The sequence below is a fragment of the Stenella coeruleoalba genome (assembly GCF_951394435.1).
Source record: "Stenella coeruleoalba genome assembly, chromosome: 16".
Lineage (NCBI taxonomy): Eukaryota > Metazoa > Chordata > Mammalia > Artiodactyla > Delphinidae > Stenella > Stenella coeruleoalba.
This window is the reverse complement of record NC_137162.1, coordinates 15,414,534-15,440,082: the sequence shown is the minus strand read 5'-3', so window position 1 is coordinate 15,440,082 and position 25,549 is coordinate 15,414,534. Positions and strand designations below refer to the sequence as shown.

The window sequence follows — 25,549 nt, the reverse complement described above, 5'->3', positions numbered from 1 at the left end:
ACCTACACAAGTAGTAGTTTTATTTGATTCAACATCATACCTTCATAGGGATAGTTTATCAGATTGCCTTGTTATTTTGTTTTAATTAATTAATTTATTTTTGGCTGCAATGGGTCTTTGTTGCTGCACGCAGGCTTTCTCTAGTTGTGGTGAGTAGGGGGCTACTCTTGGTTGTGGTGCACAGGCTTCTCATTTCGGTGGCTTCTCCTGTTGTGGAGCACAAGCTCTAGGTGCCTGGACTTCAGTAGTTGTGGCTTGCAGGCTCTAGAGTGCACGCTCAGTAGTTGTGGTGCATGGGCTTAGTTGCTCCGTGGCATGTGGGATCTTCCCGGACCAGGGCTCGAACCTGTGTCCCCTGCATTGCCACGTGGATTCTTAACTACTGTGCCACCAGAGAAGTCCGCATCAAGCACTATTTTCTATGATTCTGTCATCTATAGAAAGTTGCACAGATGAGCAACAGTTGGAGAAGCCTTTGTAAAGAGTAAGCTCTCCCAGGCACACATACCTATAGCAAGGACCAGAGAAGTGCCCCAGTGATACAACCATGGGAGAGCCAGTGACAGATTTGGAATAAAACCTGAAAGTCTTATCAATTTTTGATTCCCATTAATTAACGATCTTTGGAGGCACATGGGTAGTTGAGGACAGCATGGAAGCTAGTCTAGAAAGCCGAAGTTTTACATAGCAGTAGGTAGTCTTATTTTTTCTTTGCTTCAGTTCCATACAAATAAAATGGAGATAAAAACATTTGAGGCCACATGAGATAAGCTACACTGGGACTATACATATTTTACGTGTCCAGCACTCTACTTTTCTGGGAACTGGCGCTATTCCCCTCTATCTACGTGGTTTCTGCTGGAGCTGCCATGTTTATTCATTCCTTTATTCAACTACTATTTATTGAGTGCTATACCTGACACCATTCCAGGTCCTGGAGATATAGCAGCGACTAAAGCATACAAAAGTTCCTCACAGAGCTTACATTCTGATGGAGGAAATAAGACATTAAGCAAAATAAGTAAATATTTGGTATGTCACATGAAACACGCTATGGAGAAAAATCAAGCAGGAAAATAATCAAGGAAAGTGCTGTGGTTGAGGAATGAAATCAGTGAAGTGCTATGTTCATTAGGTGGCCAGGAGTGGCTTCATCCAGGATATTTTTGGAATTGGATCAAAACAGGATGGTCTAAACCAAGAATGTGGAGTAAGGAGTAAGTAGAAAAAAAGCCTGTTAGAAGCAAAAGAGAAAAATGAAAAAAACACAAGAGAGTAGCATGAAAGGAGGATGTGGGGAGAGAGGGAGAAAAAGAGAGAACTTCCCAGGTTCTGCATAATATTCCAGTACACTTCTGATAAACCCTTTTTAAAAAGAATCCTTCTGATAAATTCTAAGCTGATATGAATCAGTTTTGGTCACTCCCAACCAAAGAATCCTAACTCACACATATATTAAGATAACTTATAAATGCAAGGCTTGCCCAATGTGGGAGATGTTGGTTACCTCAGAAAATTAGAACTTGATGCTTCTGATGCCAATAATATAGATTTGATAGCAGAGTTGAATTAATTTTGCTGTTCCCTAGCATCCAGGAAATAAAATGTACAAGAAATACTTATTTCTTTGTTTTCTATTAATCAGATGAGCTCTGATTCTGCAATGGGCTTGTGGAAAATTCAAATGAAAGCGTTATTTTTTCACCCCTAGCTATGCCCTCCCTCCACTCCCCCATCGGAGTCACAGCAGAATTAGGGAAGCTTACTGATGTCTGGACAACTGGGAAAAGGCTCTCTAATTTCCAAGTCATCACTGTTCAAGCCTGCTTTAAACTTTCTCTGCCAAGAGGAGAGCACAGAAATCTTACCGAGGCTAATGGACGCTTTGCTCCCTAGGGTGTAGCCATCCCCTCTGAAGCCGAGCCACCTTCCTGGAGAAGGGAAAATCCTGAAGCAGGCTCAGGTATTCACTAATCATGGGACCTGTCAATCTTTCAGTTTCTCTCTCCTGATTCTCAAAACAATTCTCTTCTCTTCTGGCCTCCAAGGCATCCTGTGCATAATGTTTTCAGTTAGCTTAGGTTTTTATAATAGACCACAAGAGTAAGTAAACTGCTTCTAGGAATTTCAGCTTTCCACCCTACAAAAACTCTCCCTCCCTTTCTCACCCCTCCACAGATGCTGGGTTTTTTGTTTTTTGTGGTATATTATACATCACATAAAATTTTAACCGTTTTAAAGTGTACAGTTATGTTGCATTAAGTACATTTACGTTGTTGTGCACCCCATAGATTTCATAAGAGTCCGGTGATCTGACTGAGGCAGAGAAGGGTGGAAATATAGGAAGAAATAATAATTGTATTTAAAAGGTTTTTTCGTTTTTCTTGAATGCATGGGGCAAGTTCAAATGGGATACCATAATTGGTGATTGTGAGTAGCTAAGAGGCATCATTAGGATAATAGATATAAACGTGAGAAAGGATGATGAGGAGAAAGGGTGGCTGTAAGGAAATTTGTAGGAACAATGAAGACAAACTTTATCTGTCTCACAACACTTGTGATACCATTTAATATATCTGATGCAGAAGTAAGATGAAGAATTTTTCTCCACTTTGCCTTGTGCCAGGATCAGAACAGTGTTGCTGAATTTTGTTGGGAACAAAACAAATAACTTCCAGAGAGGTCTCAAATCTAAAGTAAAGTTTAATTTTATGAACTGCAATAATGCCTAAGCAATGTGTTACTAAAGGATGCAATCCACAGAAGACTTAGTATTAAATATCTTAGAATCCTTAAGAATTACATGTGAGTTGTGTGGTTTGGGGGGTGGAAAGGAGTGCATGAAGGGCATCAAAATAAGCCTACGTGATTTAGCACTGGCTTGGCCTAGAGGTTTCTTTCAGGAATTTGAAGAACTCGTATCCATTTATCTGTTCCCAAATATTTAAGTGCCTGCTATGTGTGAGGCACTGGAATACAGCAGTGAACAAGGTAAACATGTTCTTTGCTCTGAGATTACATTCAGGTGTATTTTAATTCTGAACGATGAATCCAAGAGCACAATAAATTGAATAAAGCAGTGAACCACGGGAGCCGTGGTTCTTCACAAGCTGCAGCGGAAGTCAGCATCTTAAGTTTTCTATTCTTGGTTGCTGACTTCTGCTTAATTCTTGAAGGGGGCGGGGGGAGAGATGTGAAGAGATTTCTCGCCGAAAATATACACAGACTTGGTGTTTGGGTTCGGCAACCCCAAATTACACCTGCGGCACCGAACTAACCCCACCTAAGAAGCAGGCAGTATTATACGGGAAAAACTACTCCGTCAGAGCCCTCGGAAGACTCAGCGACTTTCGGCCAGCACGGGAAAGCCATGGACTACAATCCCCACAAGCCCTTGCGATCCCACCCCGCCCGGGCAGCTTCGAAGCAAGGGGAAAGACTGGGGGTTGTTGGGTGCACTCCTTTTGCGTCATTAGTGTGCGACTCCACGAAACAAAACAGGTCTGGGCTGCAAAAGTATGGCAGCTGCTGAGGCGGCGGTGGTATCGTCGTCATCCTTGAAACCAGATACAACCCCAGTCCCCGAAAGTGCAGGAATGGCTGCAGCCACGGCCGCCACATCCTCAGCGATGGCTGCAGCCGCGGCGGTTGCGGCCAGGACCGGATCCGAAGCCAGGGTCTCCAAGCCCGCGTTGGCTACTAAGCTGCTGTCTCTGAGCGGCGTGTTCGCCGTGCACAAGCCTAAAGGGCCCACTTCAGCCGAGCTGCTGAATCGGCTGAAGGAGAAGCTGCTGGCAGGTACTGCAGCCGGGTGGGGACCAGGCCGAGGCGAGGCGGTCGCCGTGAGAGCGGAAGCCGCACAGAGCACACTGGGCTTTTCGCGCTCTCGTGGCTCAAGAGATAAGAGGAAGGGAAAGGGAGAACGGCCACAGTGTAAGCTCTGGACAGAAATCTGGGGCATCTCCGGCTTGGACTTGTCCTCACGTGAACTCCTGTAGCCTAATTGGCAGTTGTCGTTCTCAAGGGAAAAAAAACGAAAAGCAAAACCCACACATCCACATAATAAACCTCTGCTCTTGGGCCTGCAGACGAGTTTTCTACAATCTGATCCCTCAGAAGCCTTTTGTTTGGCTCACGTAGATAAACTCTACCCAACGGAATCACTGGCTTTCTACACCCCAAAGTTGCATTCCTAAAAATATGTTGGAAATGCGGATGTTAACCAAGACTCAACACAGTGGTTTTCATAGAGTGGGCAAGAGTCCCTTGTACAAATGCAGATTCCTAATCCTTGCCCCCCTCAGAGACTGTGATTCTGAGGATATGGGGGTATTTTTAGGAAACTGCATTTTTAAACTGTTGCTCCGGGTGATTCTGGTGTAAGTAGTTAATGGACCACATTTTGACGAGCACTAAATATAGTGCTAAATATATTTGTTTGTTTCCTCATATACACTGGGAGAATATTAGAAAAGCCTGAAGGATCTCTCAGTTCATCAGTCCAGTAGATCATTTCAGACAATGGAATCAAGGAACCTTGGATTTTTTTGGATCTTGCAATAAGCCAGACCTGTGCTAACCTATGGAGAGGTGAGGGTGAAAGACACTGTGTCTTGCTAAGCTCATAGCAGTAATTTCTGCAAACTTTGGTGATAAAACTATTTAACTGGGTTTTCAAGGCCCTCCAGAGTTTGGCCCTGGCTTATTTTTCCATGAAATCAGTACAGGAAGTTTCTTATTTGTTTAGTGTCCCCTGGCAAATGTTACCACCTCCCCCCGCCCTTTTTACTGCAAAAGCAAATATTCTGGTAGGAATTTGTTAATTAAAACTGACACAATACAGATTCAAATGTTTATTGGCAAAGGTACATTCCTGAAGATGTTTAATACCTATGTTATATCTGCTTATTCTTTTGTTATACTTTCATTATACTTTGTTAGGATAATGTAAGGATGGGTCATATACGGGATGCTGAAGGAAGGAATTACATCAAGGACAAGCTTTGTGGTGTCATCATGGAGTTGTTTCCGTCATAGAATTGCTTTCATTTGGCCTGATTTGTTAGCTAAGCTAAGGCTTTTTTGATCCTCAAGGTAATGATTATCATTCTTTCTTTCAGACAAGTTTCTGATAGGATTAAAGCCATATCCTGGCCTTCTGGTTAATCTGCCTATCAAGAACTGAAATTCCTCTTGAAACTTAGTTAAAATTGATTGTTTCAAGGCGATTGCTGGACCATCTTCTGGAAGCCACTCACTCAGAAGTAGACATTCTCATTACTCTCCATTTCTATATTGCTTGTGATTGGCCTATTCTATATTTATGTTAGCCAGACCAGGGCTTCCCAAATGCCATTCTAACTGGCTGGCAGAATTGTCTGGGAAGGTTCTCTTAAAGTTACAGATTCCAGGGCAAGACATTCTAATGCCAGCCAGGTGTGACAACCGCTGATTTAGGCCACAGTCAGTTGTCATGCTCTCTACTAACATTCCTTGCCTTTCCTTACATTGATTCATGTCGTACTAAAATCTCTGCTCTTCCGTCTTTTTGAATCCTTCAAGGACTAAAACATATCAGAATTTTATAGCTAGAAAAGGTCTTAATAAATATTCATCCATGAATGGTACCAATGGGGTGAACCAAATTCCAATATAGTAGAGACGGTGTGTCTTCAGACTTGAAAGAAGTAAATTTGGACACAAAGGGAAGACAGTAAATTTTAGGGCCTCCACACTCCAAGGACCATCAAGTTAAAAATACAAAGAGTTCCCCAAAATATTTCTATGAATACAGGACGAGATCCATAATGGGTTGCAAGTGAAAGTGAAGGGTTTGAAGCCTAGGCCTCCCCTCACAGATTTATGTTAAAGCATATGGTCATGTCCTTCCAAGCAGGGTGATGTTGTAATCACAGAGTGACAATAGGACTGTGTTCCAGACGGAGTTCTGACTCAGTAAGACGGTAATTACAACCCAACTTATCCTTTGGGCCATTTAACCTGGCTTCTTCACTGTTACTCTGCCTTCCCTCCTTTCCTGTCTCTGTCTTCTCTTTTCATTTTCTTTTACTCTATTTTCCATCTTCTCTGTGTCAGTGGTAATAAGGAAGGTTTGATGGGTTTGGAGGGGTACAGATCAATAGAGCTCTTCCTGCTGTTCTCTCCTTTCCCATTTGAAGCCTAGTAGCCAATATTCTCTCATTACAATGTTATATGCCATGATGATGAGGATGATGATGATAACAGCATATTGTTATAGTGCTTTGAGTTTCCAAAGCACATTCAGATCGCATTATTTCATTTTATTTTTTACAATAGGAATATGAGATAGGCCAGGTTGGCTTTTTTTTTTCTTTCTTTTTTAATATCTAAATGCTTTGGAGTATAAGTGGCAACTTAAACTGTTACCCTCTTCCCACATAACCTTTTGTTGAGATTAGCTTCTTTAAGGAATTGAGAGTTTTGATTAGGAGAGGAGGACAGACCTACAGATAGTTTGGGTACTTAGTGTTCTCAGAAGTAACCCTGTATGAGATGTACTCCCAACATTTAGGTAGCTGGAGAGACCAGCAAAGAGCACCAGGGAACAAAAGAGATTTTAGAAATGAAATTGAGGACTTTGAAAACTAGCTGCCTATGTAAAAACCAACTTCTTCTCATCATTCTCTGTCTCCCAGCCCACTGCTACCGGGAATTTACTAGATCTCTGTGGGTTCGTGTGGATATTGACCCACTTTAAAAAAAAATTTTTTTTCCCTTGGAAAATGAATTCTAGTTTCTAGACAACTAATTTGGGAATACTATTTCTTTGTAATTTAGGGAGCGTCTGTACATTTTAAAGTCTGTTCTTTGTTAGTAATATCGTCCTAATCTTAACATATTAGGTTTGTACAGTACTTTTTATTTGTCTTGAGTACTCCATCCACACTGCCTCATCCCGTATTTATGGAGATTCTGCTTCGTCTGTCTCAGTACTTACCTTTTTTTCATCCCAATTACTCTTACAGAAGCTGGAATGCCTTCTCCAGAATGGACCAAGAGGAAAAAGCAGACTTTGAAAATTGGGCATGGAGGGACTCTAGACAGTGCAGCCCGAGGAGTCCTGGGTAAGAGATACGAATGGAAGTTTGATGTAACTGCCACTTACATCAGAAAGAAATATTGATTAAGAACAGATAAAATTAACTAAGGCCATGCCATTTTCAGTCTACCTTGGAATATTTCAAAATATCCAACCTTAGGATGGATTTATAGTGCCATCTTCTCAAGAAGCCCTTGTATCATTTGGCACGAGGTATCGAAGGCTGTTAGAAATAGCCACTTTTATGTCTGGATGGACTTTGAGAAAGGGTTTGTATCTGTGCAGAAAAGAGTTAACACAACAGGCCTGAAATCACTGTCTTTAGAAAGGCCTGCTTGCATCTGGGGAGTTGGATTTGGTTGTGTTCCCACCCTTCCCCATCCAATAAGGATGGGTTTACTGTCCCTTGACTGTTTGTGTGAACAGTGTGGTTTATGCTAAACGCCTGCTTTCTATCTTGGAATCTGGGATTTTGTCCCACCATGCAGGCAGAGGGTGTCTGGGTGACCATTCCTCTCGTCCCCTCCAATAAAAACTTTGGGTGCTGAGTTTCTAATGGGCTCCCTTGAGCAGGAACATTGTACACATGTTATTCCTTGTTGGATTGTTGGAGGAAGGAGCGTGCTCAAGTGTCCCCCCTTATAAGAGGGAGAGAGAATAAGGAACCTGAGCATGGATTTTCTCCAGTGTCTTTACCCTTAGGATACAGCTGTGTAACCTTAGGATGTCACGGTAGGTAAATCTTAGCCATGGATGAATCTTCCAGGGTGGGGTAGTCTTGGGGACTCCTGACAAGGTATATGGCTCTTTGTTCTGCCTGTATCGAATCTAACTCTGACATTAGCTCTCTTGAGAAGGCGAACCTTATAGTTCTTCAGAGGCAGTCACTCTGTCTTGGGGACATTAGTTGAATGTCTTATTGCATGTGGAGGAAAGTTGATAGAATTGATTGAGGGGAGAGGAGTGATTTATCCTTTTTTCTTCCATCCTTTTTTTTTTTTTTTTTGCATCTAGTAGAGGTTCTGAAGTCTTATCTTTATAGACTGCTAAAGTGTGTATCCACAGGACAGGGTATGTTCTTAGAAATTTTTTGTAACTGTATCCACAGTCACAGAAATACATATGTTGGGATTCTCCCTATCTCCCCCTTCCCCACATACTAGAAAAAAACTTTTATGGAACAATCCTTACCTTTTTACATGCCCTGGTGTTTTATATTTTATTGTATTCCATTTTTTAAAAATGTTGATCATAATCCAGTAAATTGATTTCATGCTGCCCTAATGGATTGTGACTCATGCTTTAAAAAATACTGTGCTACGTGATCCAGTCCATTTTATTAGAGCTAAAATTAGATACAAATAAAAACAAACCTGATCTAAGCCAGCCAAAGGAAATGAATGCTTACTTAGAAGAAAAGGATAAAATTGGTGAATAAAATTGTATTTTTCAAGGAAATTAGAAGCAGTTTATGATTTTGCATTTTCTGAAATTACAGATTTTATTTGATGCATGTTGACAAAAACATCTTTACCTGAGGTTAAAATAGAAAAAAAACACATGGAAATTCATTTTCCTGAATTAGAGAACTTGAATAGGCAAATTCTGATACCTTAATTACTGTTTCTTACCATAACTAATAATAATCATTATTGAGCACTTATTGTATGTGAGGTCCGTCCCATGGTTAGTGGCAAGGTCAGGAGCTGAACCTGGACCTGCTCAGTTTTAAAGTCTCTGTCCTAACCTGGGATGGCAAATACCTGGCACTCCTGCCTTTGTTCCCTGCTCTCCATGTCCATAGCAGAAATTACCAATCAATCACAGCACTCTTTGCCATTGGTTCTAGAAGTGGCTTCAGGATTCTTATCAGTTCAGCTCTTCTAGAGTTGAAGCCTATTTATTATAACCTTCTGTTTTCTAAGGCACAGCACCGTAAATCCAAGAAGAAAGAGGATAAAATGTGCTACTGTGATAGGCAGAATAATGGCCCCCTGAAGATGTCCGTGTCCTAATCTCCAGAACCTATGAGTATGTTAGGTTATGTGACAAGGGGGCATTAAAGTTGCACGTGGAATTAATGTTGTTCATTAGTTGACTTTAAGAGATATCCTGAAATATCCTGGTGGATCCAGCATAATCAGAAGGGTCTTTAAAAGTGGAAGAGGAGGCAGAAGACTGTCAAAAAAGATGTGGCAATGGAAGCAGAGTTTGTAGTGATGAGATTGCTGGCCTTGATGAGGAAGGGGGCCATGAACCAAGGAAGATGAACAGCTTCTAGAAGCTGGAAAAGGCAAGAAAACTCCTCTAAGAAGGCTCCAGAGAAAGATTCTCCCCTAGGGCCTCCAGAAAAGAATGCAGTTGTGCTGACACCTTGATTTTTACCATAGTAAAACCCACCTCAGACTCCTGACCCCTAGAACTGTAGGATAATAAGTTTGTTTTGTTTTAAACCACTAGGTTGGTAATTTATTACAGCAGCAATAGGAAACTAATATACCCATCTATTATAAATCGCTTAAAATGGAAATTGAGTTTTTATACACCATTTTATTTGTTTTTTGTTTTTTTGTGGTACGCGGGCCTCTCACTGTTGTGGCCTCTCCCGTTGCGGAGTACAGGCTCCAGATGCGTAGGCTCAGCGGCCATGGCTCACGGGCCCAGCCACTCCGCGGCATGTGGGATCTTCCCGGACTGGGGCATGAACCCGTGTCCCCTGCATTGGCAGGCGGACTCTCAACCACTGTGCCACTAGGGAAGCCCTATACACCATTTTAGAAGTTATTTTTTAACTTTAGAGGTTAGAAAATCACAGTGAAAAAATTTAGAAAATACAAAAAAAGTTGAAAATAAAACTTATACATTTTCTACCTTGCAGCAATAGTCACTGTTAACATTTTTGTTATATTTCTTCCTAGCTTTTTGTCGATGCAGAATTTTTAAGTTGAGCTGTTTTACTGTATGTATGTACATTGTATCCTTTTTTTACTTAACATCATAACATAGCATTTTTTTCATGTTAATTAAAAATATTTGTAAACATGATTTTTTCTTTTTTTAGACTTTATTGAGGAATAATTGACCAATATAATTTTGTATGTTTAAAGTGTTGAAATCATATCAAGTATCTTCTCCAACCACAATGATATGAAACTAGAAATCAATTACAGGAGGAAAACGATATTAAATAACACACTTCTGAATAATCAGTGGGTCAAGGAAGAAATCAAAAGGGAAGTCAAAAAATATCTTGAGACAAATGAAATGCAAATACAACATATTAAAATTTATGGGATGTGGCAAAAGCAGTTCTAAGAGGGAAATAAACATTATTTTTAATGGCAATATCATGTGATGTCATATTGATTTAACCATTTCCTTATTTGAGGTCATTGGAGATTATTACCAGTTTTGTTAGTAGGACTGATTTTGTAAGGATCATCTTTATGAATAAAACTTCCTCTTTGTTTTGGATTATTAAGATAGATTCCTGGAAGTGGAAAGATACTGGTCTTTTCAAGTGATTGCAAGGGTCTTGGAGAGTTAGATAAATGGCAGTAGAAACTTCCAACTGCAAAATGCTTTGGAATTACATGTGTAATAGACTTGCCGGCCTTAAAGTGACTCTCATCATAAACAAGTTCAATGATTTGAGAATAGAGTATTAAGACGTTTGTATAGGTTTGGAGACAGTGGCTTTATTTTTTTATAGAGAAACATCTGAGCACAGAAAACTTGGGAGATCATAGAGTAGTAATTGCGAGACAGTACTTGGAAAATCCTGGTTTTCATTCATTCTTCTGATTCTTTACACTTTTTCAAACTGTTGCGTATTTGCTTATGCTTTTCCTCTCAGATAAACTGCTCATCTCTGTCTTCTTTAGTTGTAGAAATCCTACTAACCTTTCCTGATTTGGTTGAAATGCTGTCTCCTACATGTGAATCCTGCCCACTTGCTTTTTTATATTGCCAATGTAAAACTTCACGGTATTCTTTGGTTTTGTTAACTCACTGAGGGCTAAAACAAGGTCTTATTTATTTCTGTACCTATACAACAAAATTTTGAATGGTTGAATGGGAAAAAGCTGAATAAAAATTCTGTCCTATAAACTGTCCCTTGAATGAAAAGCTGCTGGTTGGCTAGGTCTCAACTCTAGTTAATTTTTCTATATACCACTTCTGTATTAGTCTTCCTAAAATTCTGCTTTCACTAATCACCGAACTTCAATGGACCTTGGTCTTCTTGGGTATAAAATGAGAGCGTTAAGCTGGGTAACTCTAAGATGCCTTGTTGTTTCATTCTGGATCACTGAACTAGCAGAGAAATCATCATCAGTCCAGCATTTAAACCATGATAGAATCAAACACATCAGCCTGCTCTTAAGACGCCCTGCACTCTGGTTGAGAAACCCACTGTGCTCATCCTTGTATCTGAGAATTTGTCAGTTTGTTCCTTCTTTAGAACATGCTTCTCTCTTGTCTGCATCTTCATATCCTGTACATCCTTTAATCCCTAACTCACACTAAATGTTTGAATGAAGCATTCTCGGGCCTCTGTAGCCATTTAGAGTGCTCCCTCCTTTGACCTCCTACAGCAGTTATTCTCTCTGTGTTCATTTTGACACAATCATATACCGTTGTATTGTTATTTAGAGTTATTCACTCATTAATTCAGGCAACAGGTTTTTGAGCACTTGCAGTTTCCCTTATCTGTATTGTATTTTCCCCATGAGATTATAAGCTCTTTCAAAGTCAGGAAATGTGCTGTTCCATTAAAAGTGTTCTTCTTGGCATTGAGTGCATGGTAGCTCCTTGCAAAATATTGATTGGGGATTCTTGAATGGAATAAAATTGAATTGAATCTTTTATTATTGTACAAAGTTTTTGCCTCAGCAGCAGCTGCTGTTATTTGAAGGGTGCTATGCTCAACAGAGGATCCTGAAGGCAGACAGTTTCTATGTTGGTCCTTGAACCAATATGCCTGTCAGAGAAGCCGAGAGGGGTGGGGGTTTGGGATGGACTTGATGAAGGAGTTGGGATGCGAGCTGTGTTTCAAAGGATGGACTTTGAATACTTTACTAAGGAGTTGGTACTGTAGGCATTGGGACCCTATTGAGGATTGTTTGGGGGCTTTGTGCAGTATAGGTTTTCAGAAATGGTATGAATTGGGAGAGGAAGGGATAAGATGTAGAATAGCTAGGTTTACAGTATATAGGCTGCTTTAGGCTGGCGGCAGTGGGAAGAATGCCTAGATGAGTAAGGTGGCAGGGAGGATGAGAGGAAGGGGGTCTGCTGTTAGTCTGGTTTGAACTTTAACTCCACCATTTACTAGTTGTGAGATGCTGGGCAAAGTTCTTAGTCTCTCTATGCCTTAGTTTCCTCACCTATCAAATAGGGATAATTGTATTATCTTTCAGGGTTGTTATAAGGATTAAATGAGCTAATGAATGGAAAACATCTAGAGTAGAATTTGATTCATAGTAAACTCAGTGAATCTGCTATAAATATTCATGATAATTCTTTTAGCTTGCCAATTGTTTCTCCTTGTTGCTTATAATTCTGAATTGTGGTGGTTATATTGTGTTCTTTTACAAAATTGTATCCATTAATGAGAAATACTTCAATTCTTACAAAAATTTGCGTGCTATTAGGTGAAGAAATGATTATGTCCTCTCATCCTCGGCTGGTGAAATGTGTTGTCATAAGGATAATGTTTGAAATTGAGGAGACGTGAGCCATTGTACTTTGTGTACGGCCTACACGAACATACACTCTCCCGGCTCTCATTTTACCCTGTATTCTTTTTTGTGTTGGGTTGATTTGTTGTTTCTGTTTTCTTGATTGTATGCTACTGGGCACTAATCATCTTTAAATGGTTCATTAGTTATGATGATGGCTTTTGCTTTGTTTAATAATGAACTCTGTCAAATATTTTATCATACCAAGATTAATTGTACCATGTATTTTCACTGATGCCCATATAAAATTCCAGTGAGTCCTTTGAGGTTTTTCCAAAACTTTTTGTTATCTGATTGTCTGGACTGAGGTTTCTAGTATGTTTCACACTTCGGAAAAGGAAAAAAAGTCTCCCACCTGCACTTCAGAATTTCTTACTTGCAGGACAAGTTCAACCAATTGGAGTAATAGGAGCCCTCACATTATGCTAAATAAATGGTTCTCCAACTTTACATTACATATGCCAAGAAATTATGACCAATGTATGTCATAAAACATTTTTAAAACCTAGGTTTACAATAGAGTGTCATGATATTTCTTTCTTTGATTTGTAGTGGTTGGAATTGGAAGGGGAACAAAACTGTTGACCAGTATGTTGTCAGGGTCCAAGGTAAGAATACTGGAATGGTTCTGTTTTTCTTCAATGTTTTCTTAATGACCTATGTGTTGGATTTTATCAATTCAAAAATAAGCTGTATAAATTGCATGAATGTCAACACTGAGTATTAAACACAATGTCTATAATCATGATATCTGAGATTCAAAATATTGAGACTATAAATTAGTGATTTAAAAACAAATTTGACTCATAGAAGCAAAACTTTTGTGATGCCCATAATTTAAACATACATGTATTTAGGTTCTTTTGGGTTTTTTTGTTTTGTATAATCGTATTTCTTAAGTGAAAGGGAACTTACAGATCATAAATTCTACCAGAAGATTTTTTTTTTTTTTTTTGTGGTGCGCAGTCCTCTCACTGCCGTGGCCTCTCCCGTTGTGGAGCACAGGCTCCGGATGCGCAGGCTCAGTGGCCATGGCTCACGGGCCCAGCCACTCCGCGGCATGTGGGATCCTCCCGGACCGGGGCACGAACCCGTGTCCGCTGCATCGGCAGGCGGACTCTCAACCACTGTGCCACCAGGGAAGCCCGACCAGAAGATTTTTTTAAACCTTGGAATTTTTGTAGAAGCAATACCATTTTGTAAACCATGCAATTTCCAACAAAAGATATGCTTTTTTCAATGGTTATAAAATGTTTACTAAATAAAAGAATGGGGCCTCTTTAAGATGATGTTACATCATTCCTTGACTAAATCCGAAAGCATCTTTCCTGGTATTTGCTAGGAGAGGGAGGAGGGGTTAGGAAGAGGCAGGAGAGGCTCTAAACCTGTTGAGTGAGAACCCTCATCGAAATAGCAGGGGAGCCCTAAGACAAGTCTAGATGTCAGTATTTGACCTCTCCGGGCCTCTCAGTTTTTCCTTAGGACAAATGGTTTTGATTCTCTCAAGGGTCTCTTCTAGCATTAAAAGAGATAATAATATCTGTATTCCAATTAGCAACTAGGTGCTGGTTATGATAGTTGGGGCCAGGGGCCAGTGAAAATGCCTGTGGAAGGAAGATTAATATGCCACTAGTTAGGGAAGAATTTCAGCAATTTCCTGGACTAAACTTTTTATTTGTTTTAAAACCCTTGCTCCAAGCAGGATATAAATAGTTTGGATAAAGTGGTTTTGTCTAAATTGTTTCTTTAAAAAAAAAAAAAAAAGTGGTCAAAGACCATTTAAAAAACTTCCCATTTCATTGCAGACTGATTGATGACTTTTATAAAATACAGTTAAACTGTTATGGCAATGTCAAATTGCTAAAGAAGTTTCTAAGCACCTTCATTTTCTGAACTTATCTCATGGTGGATACCGGCCCTTGGGCCATACTCTGAGTGCCAGGGGTCTAAGTAAGCTTTTCTTAAAATAAAAAGCCCTGGAGAGCCTGTTGCCTTTGACATCCCATTTTAGTTATTAACTGGCATAAAAACCTGTGTCTTTCAGTTGGGAAGGATCTTAATACCTTAGATAAATGGAAAAATTTCCATGCAGCTTGCTCTGCAGTCTTCAAAATATTGGTGTTGAAAAATCACAGAGTATAAAAATTGTGTTAGAGTGGAGGAGTTTGACAGTTTTACAGTAAATTTGAACATTGTACTGACCCATGGAGTTTAGAATCTGTTTCTGTTACAGGATTTGCCAGTTGCTTGATATATGTTCCTTAATTCTAAAATATAAACAGTGGTTACCTTGATACAGGATTATGGATGATTTTATTTTCTTTTTTCACATTATTTGGTGTTCTCCAAAATCTTTACAATGAAAAGTCACTTTTATAATAATAGCAAAAAGATATATTTGCATTAAGGAATGTGTTTGTTTTCTTTTTCCTCCCAAGATAACATACGTGAAGTTCACTGGAATATTCATTATCCAGCCCTCCCCTCCAAAACCACAAGTACATGTAACACACTATATGTTGTTGAAAGGTTTTACATGTAAATTCCAGGCATATTTCCAGAAATATGATGACTGGAAATATAAATACATCATTGGCTCTGGCTTAAGTTTATTTATCACAAACCATTTTGGTATTCAGCTAGGAAAGCTGAATGTCATACAGTGAAATCACCGATCCTCAGATGACTGTAAAGTAAATAGAAAATCCCAGGTGCATCTTATTATAGAGACCTAGTTCTTGGGTGTTTCATGTTTCAAAAATAAGCGTTATTGGGCTTCCCTGGTGGCGCAGTGGTAGAGAGTTCCCCTGCTGATGCAGGGGACACGGGTTCGTGCCCCGCCCCGGGAAAATCCCACATGCCGCAGAGCGGCTGGGCCCGTGAGCCATGGCCGCTGGGCCTGCGCGTCCGGGGCCTGTGCTCCGCAACGGGAGAGGCCCCAACAGTGAGAGGCCCGCGTACCACAAAGTAAGTAAAAAATAAGCGTTATTATCTTGTTAGCTATTTGTGTTTCTTATACTTTTAATTTTAGATTATGTACTTGTTGAAAAATTAAATCTTTTAAATTTTACCTTTAAGTATGTTGGACATTACACTTTTATCAAAAGTAGTTAAAAGCTGTTAATGAATTTTTTAAAAATTTATTTATTTTATTTATTTTTGGCTGTGTTGGGTCTTCGTTGCTGCGCTTGGGCTTTCTGTCGTTGCGGCGAGCGGGCGCTGCTCTTCGTTCCAGTGTGCGGGCTTCTCACTGCGGTGGCTTCTCTTGTTGCGGAGCACGGGCTCTAGGTGCGCGGGCTTCAGTAGTTACAGCACCTGGGCTCAGTAGTTGTGGCTTACGAACTCTAGAGTGCAGGCTCAGTAGTTTTGGCACATGGGCTGAGTTGCTCTGCATGTGGGATCTTCCCGGACCAGGGATCGAACCCGTGCCCCCTGCATTGGCTGGTGGATTCCCAACCACTGTGCCACTAGGGAAGCCCTGTTAATGAATTTTTAAAAATAGATTTTGTTTCTGGCACTGGCTGTAATCTTGGAGATCTTATACAGTGACTTACAAAAATTTTTTGAGGAAGACCCATAATAAGAATTTCATTTTACACATGACTCTATATATCCATTCATGTATAAGAACCAAAAATTTTATCAAACAACTTTAACCCTATGTACAGTGTACTCTTGATATCTTTCTTTCATTTAAAAAATTGTCTGCAGCCTTCTAATGGGGCACAGGCCTGCTGTTTGACCTCATATTTACTTTTTCCACTTTTACAGATGAATTTTTTTTTTTTTTTTTGCGGTACGCGGGCCTCTCACTGTTGTGGCCTCTCCCGTTGCGGAGCACAGGCTCCGGACACGCAGGCTCAGCGGCCATGGCTCACGGGCCCAGCCGCTCCGTGGCATGTGGGATCTTCCCGGACTGGGGCACGAACCTGTGTCCGCTGCATCGGCAGGCGGACTCTCAACCACTGCGCCACCAGGGAAGCCCTACAGATGAATTTTTATTTGCATCACAGTGCTACTAGAAAAATTAGCCTTTTAGTATGTGTAGAGTGGGGTTACCTCAAGAGTAGAAATACTTAGTTCTAGGATGGCAGATACTCGCTGTTCATGTTATAGCCATATCGTAATACACCGTTGCCTCACCATCCAGTCCTAAGGAGAGACATTGTTGATTGAATGTGACCTAACACTCTTTTCTGCTGAACCAAGAAATATCCTTAGAATCCTATTCAATGTAATAAATACCAGTTCATACAACACTATCAATTAATGGGTGGAGTGCTGACCTTTACCTAAAATCTTTAGGCCATGAGATTAATTTGCCTCCATTTTGTGAAGACCACAGATTATTTAGACCACCCCACTCCTTTCATGCATTCCTTCCCAATCAGATTGGAGTAAGATTTAAGAAAAGAGCCCTTCCTTGTCTTCGTCATTAGCTTTCTCTTTGTCATATGGTAAGCCTTGCTCTGCCAATGATCAACTTTCTCTTGAGCCATTTTTTTCTCACTGCATTCTCTTTTGGGATTATGAGTGTAATGTGTGCATAAAGCATGTAGGTTTTCTGTACAGTGCCTGTTACACAAAAGTTGCTCAACAGATACTGTTATTACTATTCTCAAGTGTTTCACTATCCCCAAATCTCTCTCTCCTGAGTTTCAGGCCTCTTGGGTCCCTCTGGCTACATGTTCCATAGACGTTAATTTTATTCAAGCAATTTCTGTTGGAAATCTTGAATACAGTTAATTTCGTTGCTTTTATTTCTATCTGTGATTTTTGGTGGCCTAGGCAAAAATATGACATTCATTAGAAAGAGAAAGCATGCCAGTTTTTTAATGAAGAGACTTTACCCTGGGCATTATAGTCAGAAAGAAATTTCTTACAGTAAGGAATATTGAGTGACAGATAGTGGATCTCAAAATAGTTTACAACAGGTGAAGAAGTGGATCTGCATGAAATATAACTTTGGTAAAAGGATTCTAAGGGGGTTAGGCTAATACATCCCTTTGACCTAACTTGATCTAATTATGGAATATAGATTACCTAGAAGAAGGCAATAGATGCATAGTCCCTTTACTCTCTTCCCTAAATTATACTTTCTTTGAACCAGTCATTCAGCAGAATCTGGATGGCAGATGTACTTTGAAGTAACAGACTTTGATGAGGTTTTGGAGTATTATCTTTATTAGCTTTCTATATTGCTGATTAAAAGTTGGTTACTTATATGTGCTTTTGAAACCAGTGAGCGATGGAAGGGTTGATGTTCTATTAGGAAATCATTGATGCCATATAAAGACTCTTACCTAGCAATTTACAGGTATATAAGGTATATATATATATATGCAGAGATAAACCATAATAGTACCTGTAGGCAAAGCCAACATTTCGTCAGAAAGCTGCTTTGTATCCCCCTCCAACCCTTGAACAAGTGTTATCATTGGGATATACAAACTTTTCCCCTGGGATATTTCAGAGGGCAGTAATTTCCCCCAGGTATACAGTAGCATTTTTAGGTTAACCAGTCAATGTCAATTCTGAAGTGTGACTTGAATAATGTTCCTCTGAAACTTAGCAACTCTCGGAGATTAGAGCATCTCTAATCTACTTTCTCCAGAGGTAGTCTAATTTGTACCTTTTCTTTACACTCTATTAATATTCATACATTTCATAAGTACTATATTGAAAATTTTGAAGGACTTACATTTATGAACTGTATAGAGCTATTGCTTTTTAATGAAGATATTCAAAACCACATGTTTTCGGTGTGGTAGCGTAATAAGCTTATCATTAATAAACATAATTCTGCAAAGTTCTCCAGCTTAAATTACTCAGCGTAACTACATATTCTTTTCAGTGGGAATTATATTCCTTGCATTTTTCTCACTACTTCATGTGAACCTCCAAATAAAATTTGAATTTGATCAAAAGAGAGGAATACAAAGAATATGTAGTATAAGTGTGGCCTGAGATGGGAAGCAGAACAATCCTCAGTTAACTCAGTGATCTACTTCTTCATTTGTGAATAATGAGCAGTTCTGAGAAGTGACTTTTATCCTTTCAGAGAGCTTAAGAAGTAGATTTTCTCTTTATTAAGAAACACATATGTACATTACTTATGCTATACTAGTTTTGCCTTATTTTCTACATATTTAGCTTTTGTTTAAATGCATAAACAAGTTACTAAGATTACTCTTGGTATTTTATGTAAGAAGTAATAAATTGATTAATTAAAAATTAATTTTACTTTTAAGTATGGTAAAATCATTGAATCTTGAGATGACTAGGTAGGGGATTATTGTACCATTCTCTCTACTCATAGGTGTATTTGAAAATTTTCCTTCAAAATCAAAACTGCCTAGTAGAAAACTCGTTAAAAAAATTTTTTTTTACAGTAACAGTATATTTATAAGCCATGATTATCAATAAAATCAGGCTTTTCCTTGTCATGTTGGCTGGTGTGGGAAGTTTGTGAATGTTCCTCAATCTGTACAATACTTCCCACATATCAGAAACTAACAAAGCGGGGCTTCCCTGGTGGCGCAGTGGTTAAAAACCCGCCTGCCAACGCAGGAGACACGGGTTCGAGCCCTGGTCCGGGAAGATCCCACATGTCGTGGAGCAACTAAGCCTGTGCACCACAACGGCTGATCTTGCAGTCTAGAGCCCGTGAGCCACAGCTACTGAGCCCGTGTGCCACAACTACTGAAGCCCGCCCGCCTAGAGCCCGTGCTCCCAACAAAAGAATCCACCACAATGAGAAGCCCACTCACTGCAACTAGAGAAAAAAGCACGTACGGAGACCCAATGCAGCCAAAAATAAATAGATAAATAAATAAATTTATAAAAAAACTAACAAAGCAATTGCAGTCTATTGATTTTTGCCTTTATTTTGTATCAGGTAGTATTAGTAAGGTTCTGTATAAACTTTAAGACATGCATAACAGTTCTTCTTTACCTTATGGCCTATTTCTCTCCCTTGTTTCTCTTCCTCTAGAGGTATATTGCCACTGGTGAACTGGGGAAAGCTACTGACACGCTAGATTCTACAGGGAAAGTAACAGAAGAAAAACCTTACGGTATGAAGTTCATCTTAGGTAGTCCTTGTTTTTAATATTTAGAGAAAGTTTCTCTGAATTCAGAATTTAAAATAAATCTCATATTCCCAGTGATTTTAATTGTCAGTACATTTCTTTGGGTTAAGAAGGTTGGAAAAACATATTTGCTTATTTGGTATGTCTGTTAATAAAGATTTATAATAATTACCTCTTTTCCTATAATCAGTTTTTCTTTAATGTGCAGAATTCTTCCAACTAACTCCCTTGCCAAAAACCATTTATAGCTGGGATTTAGGACATTTTTCCTAATGAATGTGAAACAAAGCAGAGAAACTCTCTTGCTAGATTTTACCTGCATCTTGCCATTGTTGTTGTTTTGTTTTTGTTTTTTATAATTATCTCTTAGCTGTTGAGATAAATGTACTAGGTTTAGTACTTTTAAATTGATCATATTTCTATGCTTTTGGAGTATGTAAAAAGATAAGACAAAAGGAAAGCTGTTTCTCTAGCAGTAAAGCAGAACTCATTGGGGCCCACCTTAATTTTTCTACCATTCCTTCTTGCGCTACTTTAAGAAAGGATAGATAAATGGTTTCCTAGCAATTCTCATAGTGCTTATGCTATTTATAATGCAGCAGTTGTGGTTTTTGTACAGTCAGTTCACCCACATTATTGTGTCATCAATTGTGAATTATTTGTAAGCTTCCTGGGTTTCTTTTCTGCCTGGACTTAATGTTATCTTTTTTTAATGTACCTATAGGCAGTCTAGCATCTGCTTCCCTATGTTTTTGTGTTGAGTGGTCTTAATATATATTACATATTACCCTAGTAGTGAGACCAACCTTCTTGTTCATAATAGCTTCACTTGTCCTGTTAACATTTATATGTGGCTTAGTATCTTGCATGATTAATCAAGCACCAAAATGAAAAGAAAAATCACTGATTTATTTCAAATCTTTTAAAAAATAGATGTTGAATTAGCCTTGAAATTATTATTATTATGGAATAATAGCAGATGCTCACTTAATGGAAACCCAACTGCAATCTTCAGCCAGAATGCTTTTAAGATTCAGGCGGCCTAGGAGGATGTCAGCGATTTCCAGAGTATCCTACAGTATATGTCAGTACACATATAATTAGAAGAATGGTGAGGAAGTGAAATTGGTGAGACTTGGTTGGATGAGGTAATGACAGAGAGGAGGTTGTTAACTACGACCTAGGTTTCTGGGTTGTAAAACTGGTTACATGATGGTGCAGTTCGTTGAGTAGGTGGTATTAAAAGAGGACCAGGGTGATGAAACTACTTAAACATACTCTTCCTTCCTGCCCTTAAGCATTTTGGAATTTTTACAAACTCTACTTTGTATTGTATCATTTATAACCTTATTTACTTACCTTAAAGAAAGCGTATTAGTTTGTTAAAATCATCTCATTATAATCTTGAAAAGCAACTTTCTTTAGGCCCTGAAAGGGAGAGCTCCCTATAGTTTATTGAATAGTATTTGTAGGCCCAGAAAATGAGAGCTCAGAGAATTTTGCTGATTGACATGATTTTTCTGTATGATTTCTGTAAATCAGTAAATGTTTGTCATCTGTTTAAGCTGTACAGCAGGGTACCAGGGGGAAGATAAATATAAGACCTACCCTGTTTCCTTAAGGAACTTGTGTCATATAGAGAACTGGGACCTATGTTCTCAACCCTCTGTGAACTAATACTAAGACCTATAACTTATATTTTCTAATGGCTTCTTTATTATCCTGAAATAAAAGTCAGAGGTATTCTCCACTACCTACACGTTAAAAAAAAAACAATGTTAATACAGTAAGTGGACTATAAAGAAGAAATAAAGGTAATTTATAGTAAAATAGACATATCATTATGTAAATACACAGATATTACTACATGCAAAGTCTTCATGAAGTAGTCATATATATACTATATATAACAGATACTTATACGTAAATCACTGTGAATGCCACAAGTCAAATGCGGACTGACAGGAATGTGGTATTGATGACTCAGTACTGGAAAGTTCAGTGTACGTAAGACTGTACAAAAAATTCTGCGTTTAAATGGGAAATGGAGTTATGTTCTAGCCTAAGGTAATTATAAACAGACTTTCACCCACATGAACATCTGGCAGACCTCCAGAAGTCATGAAGGGCATAGGACAGTTCTTCACTGTGCTGTACCACTGCACATTGCAGGAAATCCAGCATCCCTGGTCCTCGCCTATTAAGTGCTGCTGATGTCGCCACCCTACCCAATCATTATAACAATCAAAAGTACGGTTCTTAATTAACCTGTTGAGAACAACTGACATCTGGTTAAAGTAAGGCAGTATGCAGTAAATGGCAAGTGAATGATCTTAGGTCATTTTATCCTATCTAGACAAATAATATTTTTAGCCATAGAAAATGAGTCTGTAGCTCAGTAGACGCAACGTTCAAACCATATTAATAGGGCCCTTTCTTTTATTCTCTATCCTGACACCTTCTGTTATTTCTAAACAGTGTTTTTCACCATTTATTAAAAATCAGTCTTTGTGCTAATACCAAACTATCTTAATTGCTATAGTTTTAGAATGAGTCTTGTTATCTGAAAGAGCAAGTTTTCCTACCTTTTCTATTTATTTATTTATTTTTGGCTGCGTTGGGTCTTTGTTGCTGTGTGCAGGCTTCCTCTAGTTCGGTGAGCGGGGGCTGCTCTTGTTGCGGTGCGCGGGCTCCTCATTGCAGTGGCTTCTCTTATTGTGGATCACGGGCTCTAGGTGCTTGGGCTTCAGTAGTTGTGGGACACGGGCTCAGTAGCTGTGGCTCACGGGCTCTAGAGCGCAGGCTCAATAGTTGTGGTGCATGGGCTTAGTTGCTCTGCAGCATGTGGTATCTTCCCGGTCCAGGGCTCGAACCCGTGTCCCCTGCATTGGCAGGTGGATTCTTAACCACTGTGCCCCAGGGAGGCCCTGCTACCTTACTTTTATAGATTTTCTTTTATAGGTTTTTTTATAGCTTTCTTATCAAAGTAAGGAAATTGTTTTCTATTCCTAATTTGCCATTTGTTTGTTTTTTTAATCATGAGCAGCCATTGAATTTTATCAAATTTTTTTTGTATCTGTTGATTTTCCTTCTTAGTCAAATATTAAACTAACTTTACATTTGCAGAATAATCCCAACCTGATCGTAATATGCTATCCTTTACCTAAATTGTTGGATTTAGTTTGCTAATATTTAGTTTAGAATTTTTGCATTTTTGTCTATGAGTGAGATTACCCTGTATTTTTCCTTTCTCTTAATGTCCTTGACTGGTTTTGATATCAAGGTTATACCAACCTCATAAAATGGGGTGGGGAGTATTCTCTCTCTCTTTTTTTTATTCTCTGGAAGAATTTATGTGAGATTGGCATTATTTCTTTTTCTACTGTTTGGTAGAATTTACTGGTAGACATCTGATTCTGGAGTTTTCTTTATTAGGAAACCTTTTAATCATGGATTAGATTCCTTTACTAGCTATCAAACTTAATATTTTTTATTTCTTGTGTCATTCTAGATAATTTTTCCCCTAGGAATTTGTCCATTGCATCTCAAATTTCCAAGTTATTGGTATAAAGTTGTTCATTGTATTCCTTTAAGACTTTTCTTTTTATGTTGAAATAATATCAAACTTAGAGAAAAGTTGCAAAAATAAAGCCATATTTTTGTAGATTTCAGTGTACAGATCTTTCACTTCTTTTGTATATGAAATCTCTAAGTACTTCTTTTTTTTAACGCTATTATAAATTGGATTTTTAAAATATCAATTTCTGATAGTTCATTGCTAGATATACATAGATGGAGATGACTTTTGTGTATTAATCTTATGCCTTTCAGCCTTGCTAAACTCACTTATTAATTCTAGTCGCTTTTGTATAGATTCCTTGTTAGGATGGGTCTAAAGTAGACTTTTTTTTCAGGTCTGCATTAGCCCTACTCCAAAGGCATGGCTTTTCTTGGGTGTCTATCGAGTGCTGGGGTATTCAGCAAAGTTTCTTCATTCTGAGGGGTTGGAATTTGGACATCTTCCAGCCTTGTAAGAGGTTTGGTAGTAGCTCTTTTTTTAACTTTGTTAAGACTCACTTATATATGCACAGCTTGGAATTTAACCAGTTTCAAGTGGACCCCTATAGACATCACTTTCTCTGTGTAATGCTCTCAAATTCCAGCTGCTGCCGCTTCCCCAAATTCTGATCTTTGCTCAGAGCTTTGTTTGTTATTCCCCTCCCTGCAGTACAGTTCAGAAAGCACCCCCAAGCAAAAGCAAGTGACTGTGGGCCTTACCTTGTTTTTTTCCTCTTCTCTCAGGGATGATAGTCCTTGCTATGTGTTGTCTAATGTTTGAAAACAATTGTTTGCTGTATTTTTTCCAGTTTAACAGCTGCTTTTGGTGACAAGGCTTGTCCAGTAACCATTTAACTCTATCCTGGGTGAATTTTTTTTTTTAAGTCTTTACTGAATTTGTTTACAGTAACGCTTCTGTTGTTCATGTTCTGGTTTTTTGGTCATGAGGCATGTGGAATCTCAGTTCCCCGACCAGGGATCGAACCCACACCCCCTGCATTGGGAGGCAAAGTCTCAACCACTGGACTGCCAGGGGAGTCCCTGAATATCGTTTTTAAATCCATCATCCTGCTTTTAACTCCATAGTTCAGTTAAGTACCAGCTTTCATGTTGGAAGTTCACTGGAAGAGCCAATAAATTTTAAGCAAATAATAACATGTAACATGGTCTTGTATATATTAATTTTATGGGAGTGACTTAAAAAAATTAATTTCAAATGAATACTATCACATTGATGATTTATTAATTTGCTAAACAAAGAATAATTACTCAAGTTCTATGGTACTTCTGTCGTACCTATCATCTTCTACCAAAGGTCCTTCTTTTGGCCAGTTATTGGATATACTTGCTTTAGAGATTTTATTCTTGATTTCTTTTTAAATCCTTTGGAGGTAGAGTCTTTATTCTTACAGGGACAATTATTATTATTTGGATCAGACTAGTATCATGTTTCAGATACAGCCAGCATGCTTCACTACGTATTAAAAATATCTAAAATATTATATGTGCTTTTATTGTAAAATAACTTGCTGCACAGGCTTTCTGTCTGGTGATTTGAACATCAAATGAATGATTCCTTGGTGACTTTTAAATGCTCTTTTAACCTTGAGATTCTATTATTCATCAGCAAATTAAATTCAGCAAAAATGTCTTTAGTACCATCTTAATTGTGTGCATTATGTAAGAGGAAAAGCTATCTTTGCCTTTAAGGAGATAAGAATTCCATTGGTGAGGTAATACCTACATATATATAGTAGGTAACAGTTAAAAATTGTGAACGATTAATTTCAGAATGAACAGCAAAACCATAAATGCCTAGGATGCATGGCAGAAGTAGAATGAGAAAGAGTACATCTTGTCACCTTGTGGGAGGGAATATCAGTAAAAGAGAGCCACTGAAGCAGGACAAAGGAGTACACATTGGCAGGAATGTCGGTAAAGAGACCAATTTGGCGGAAGTAGAAAGCTGTTTGGTCTTATTTTTAAAATGTGTGGCAGACTAGATTGTGAACTATAGCAATTTTATCAACAGTGGCATTTCTTTCATCAGTTGCCAGCATGGTGGTAATGTTGGCTGTCCA

General features: G+C 38.8%; 1 protein-coding gene across 7 annotated transcripts in view; it reads left to right on the top strand.

The window, feature by feature from the left end:
• The first annotated feature begins 3,489 nt into the window (after positions 1-3,489).
• TRUB1 (TruB pseudouridine synthase family member 1) overlaps positions 3,490-25,549 on the top strand; it is a 111,948-nt gene continuing 89,888 nt past the window's right edge. For all 7 annotated transcript variants that reach the window (XR_013824403.1, XR_013824404.1, XR_013824405.1 and 4 more), the window contains exons 1-4: positions 3,490-3,798; positions 7,008-7,106; positions 13,372-13,427; positions 19,814-19,895. Coding sequence is in view for 2 of the 7 variants with exons in the window: in XM_079901004.1 (XP_079757130.1) it covers positions 3,519-3,798; positions 7,008-7,106; positions 13,372-13,427; positions 19,814-19,895 (517 nt within the window). In the remaining 5 variants the exon portion in view is untranslated. The remainder of the gene's footprint in view (positions 3,799-7,007; positions 7,107-13,371; positions 13,428-19,813; positions 19,896-25,549) is intronic.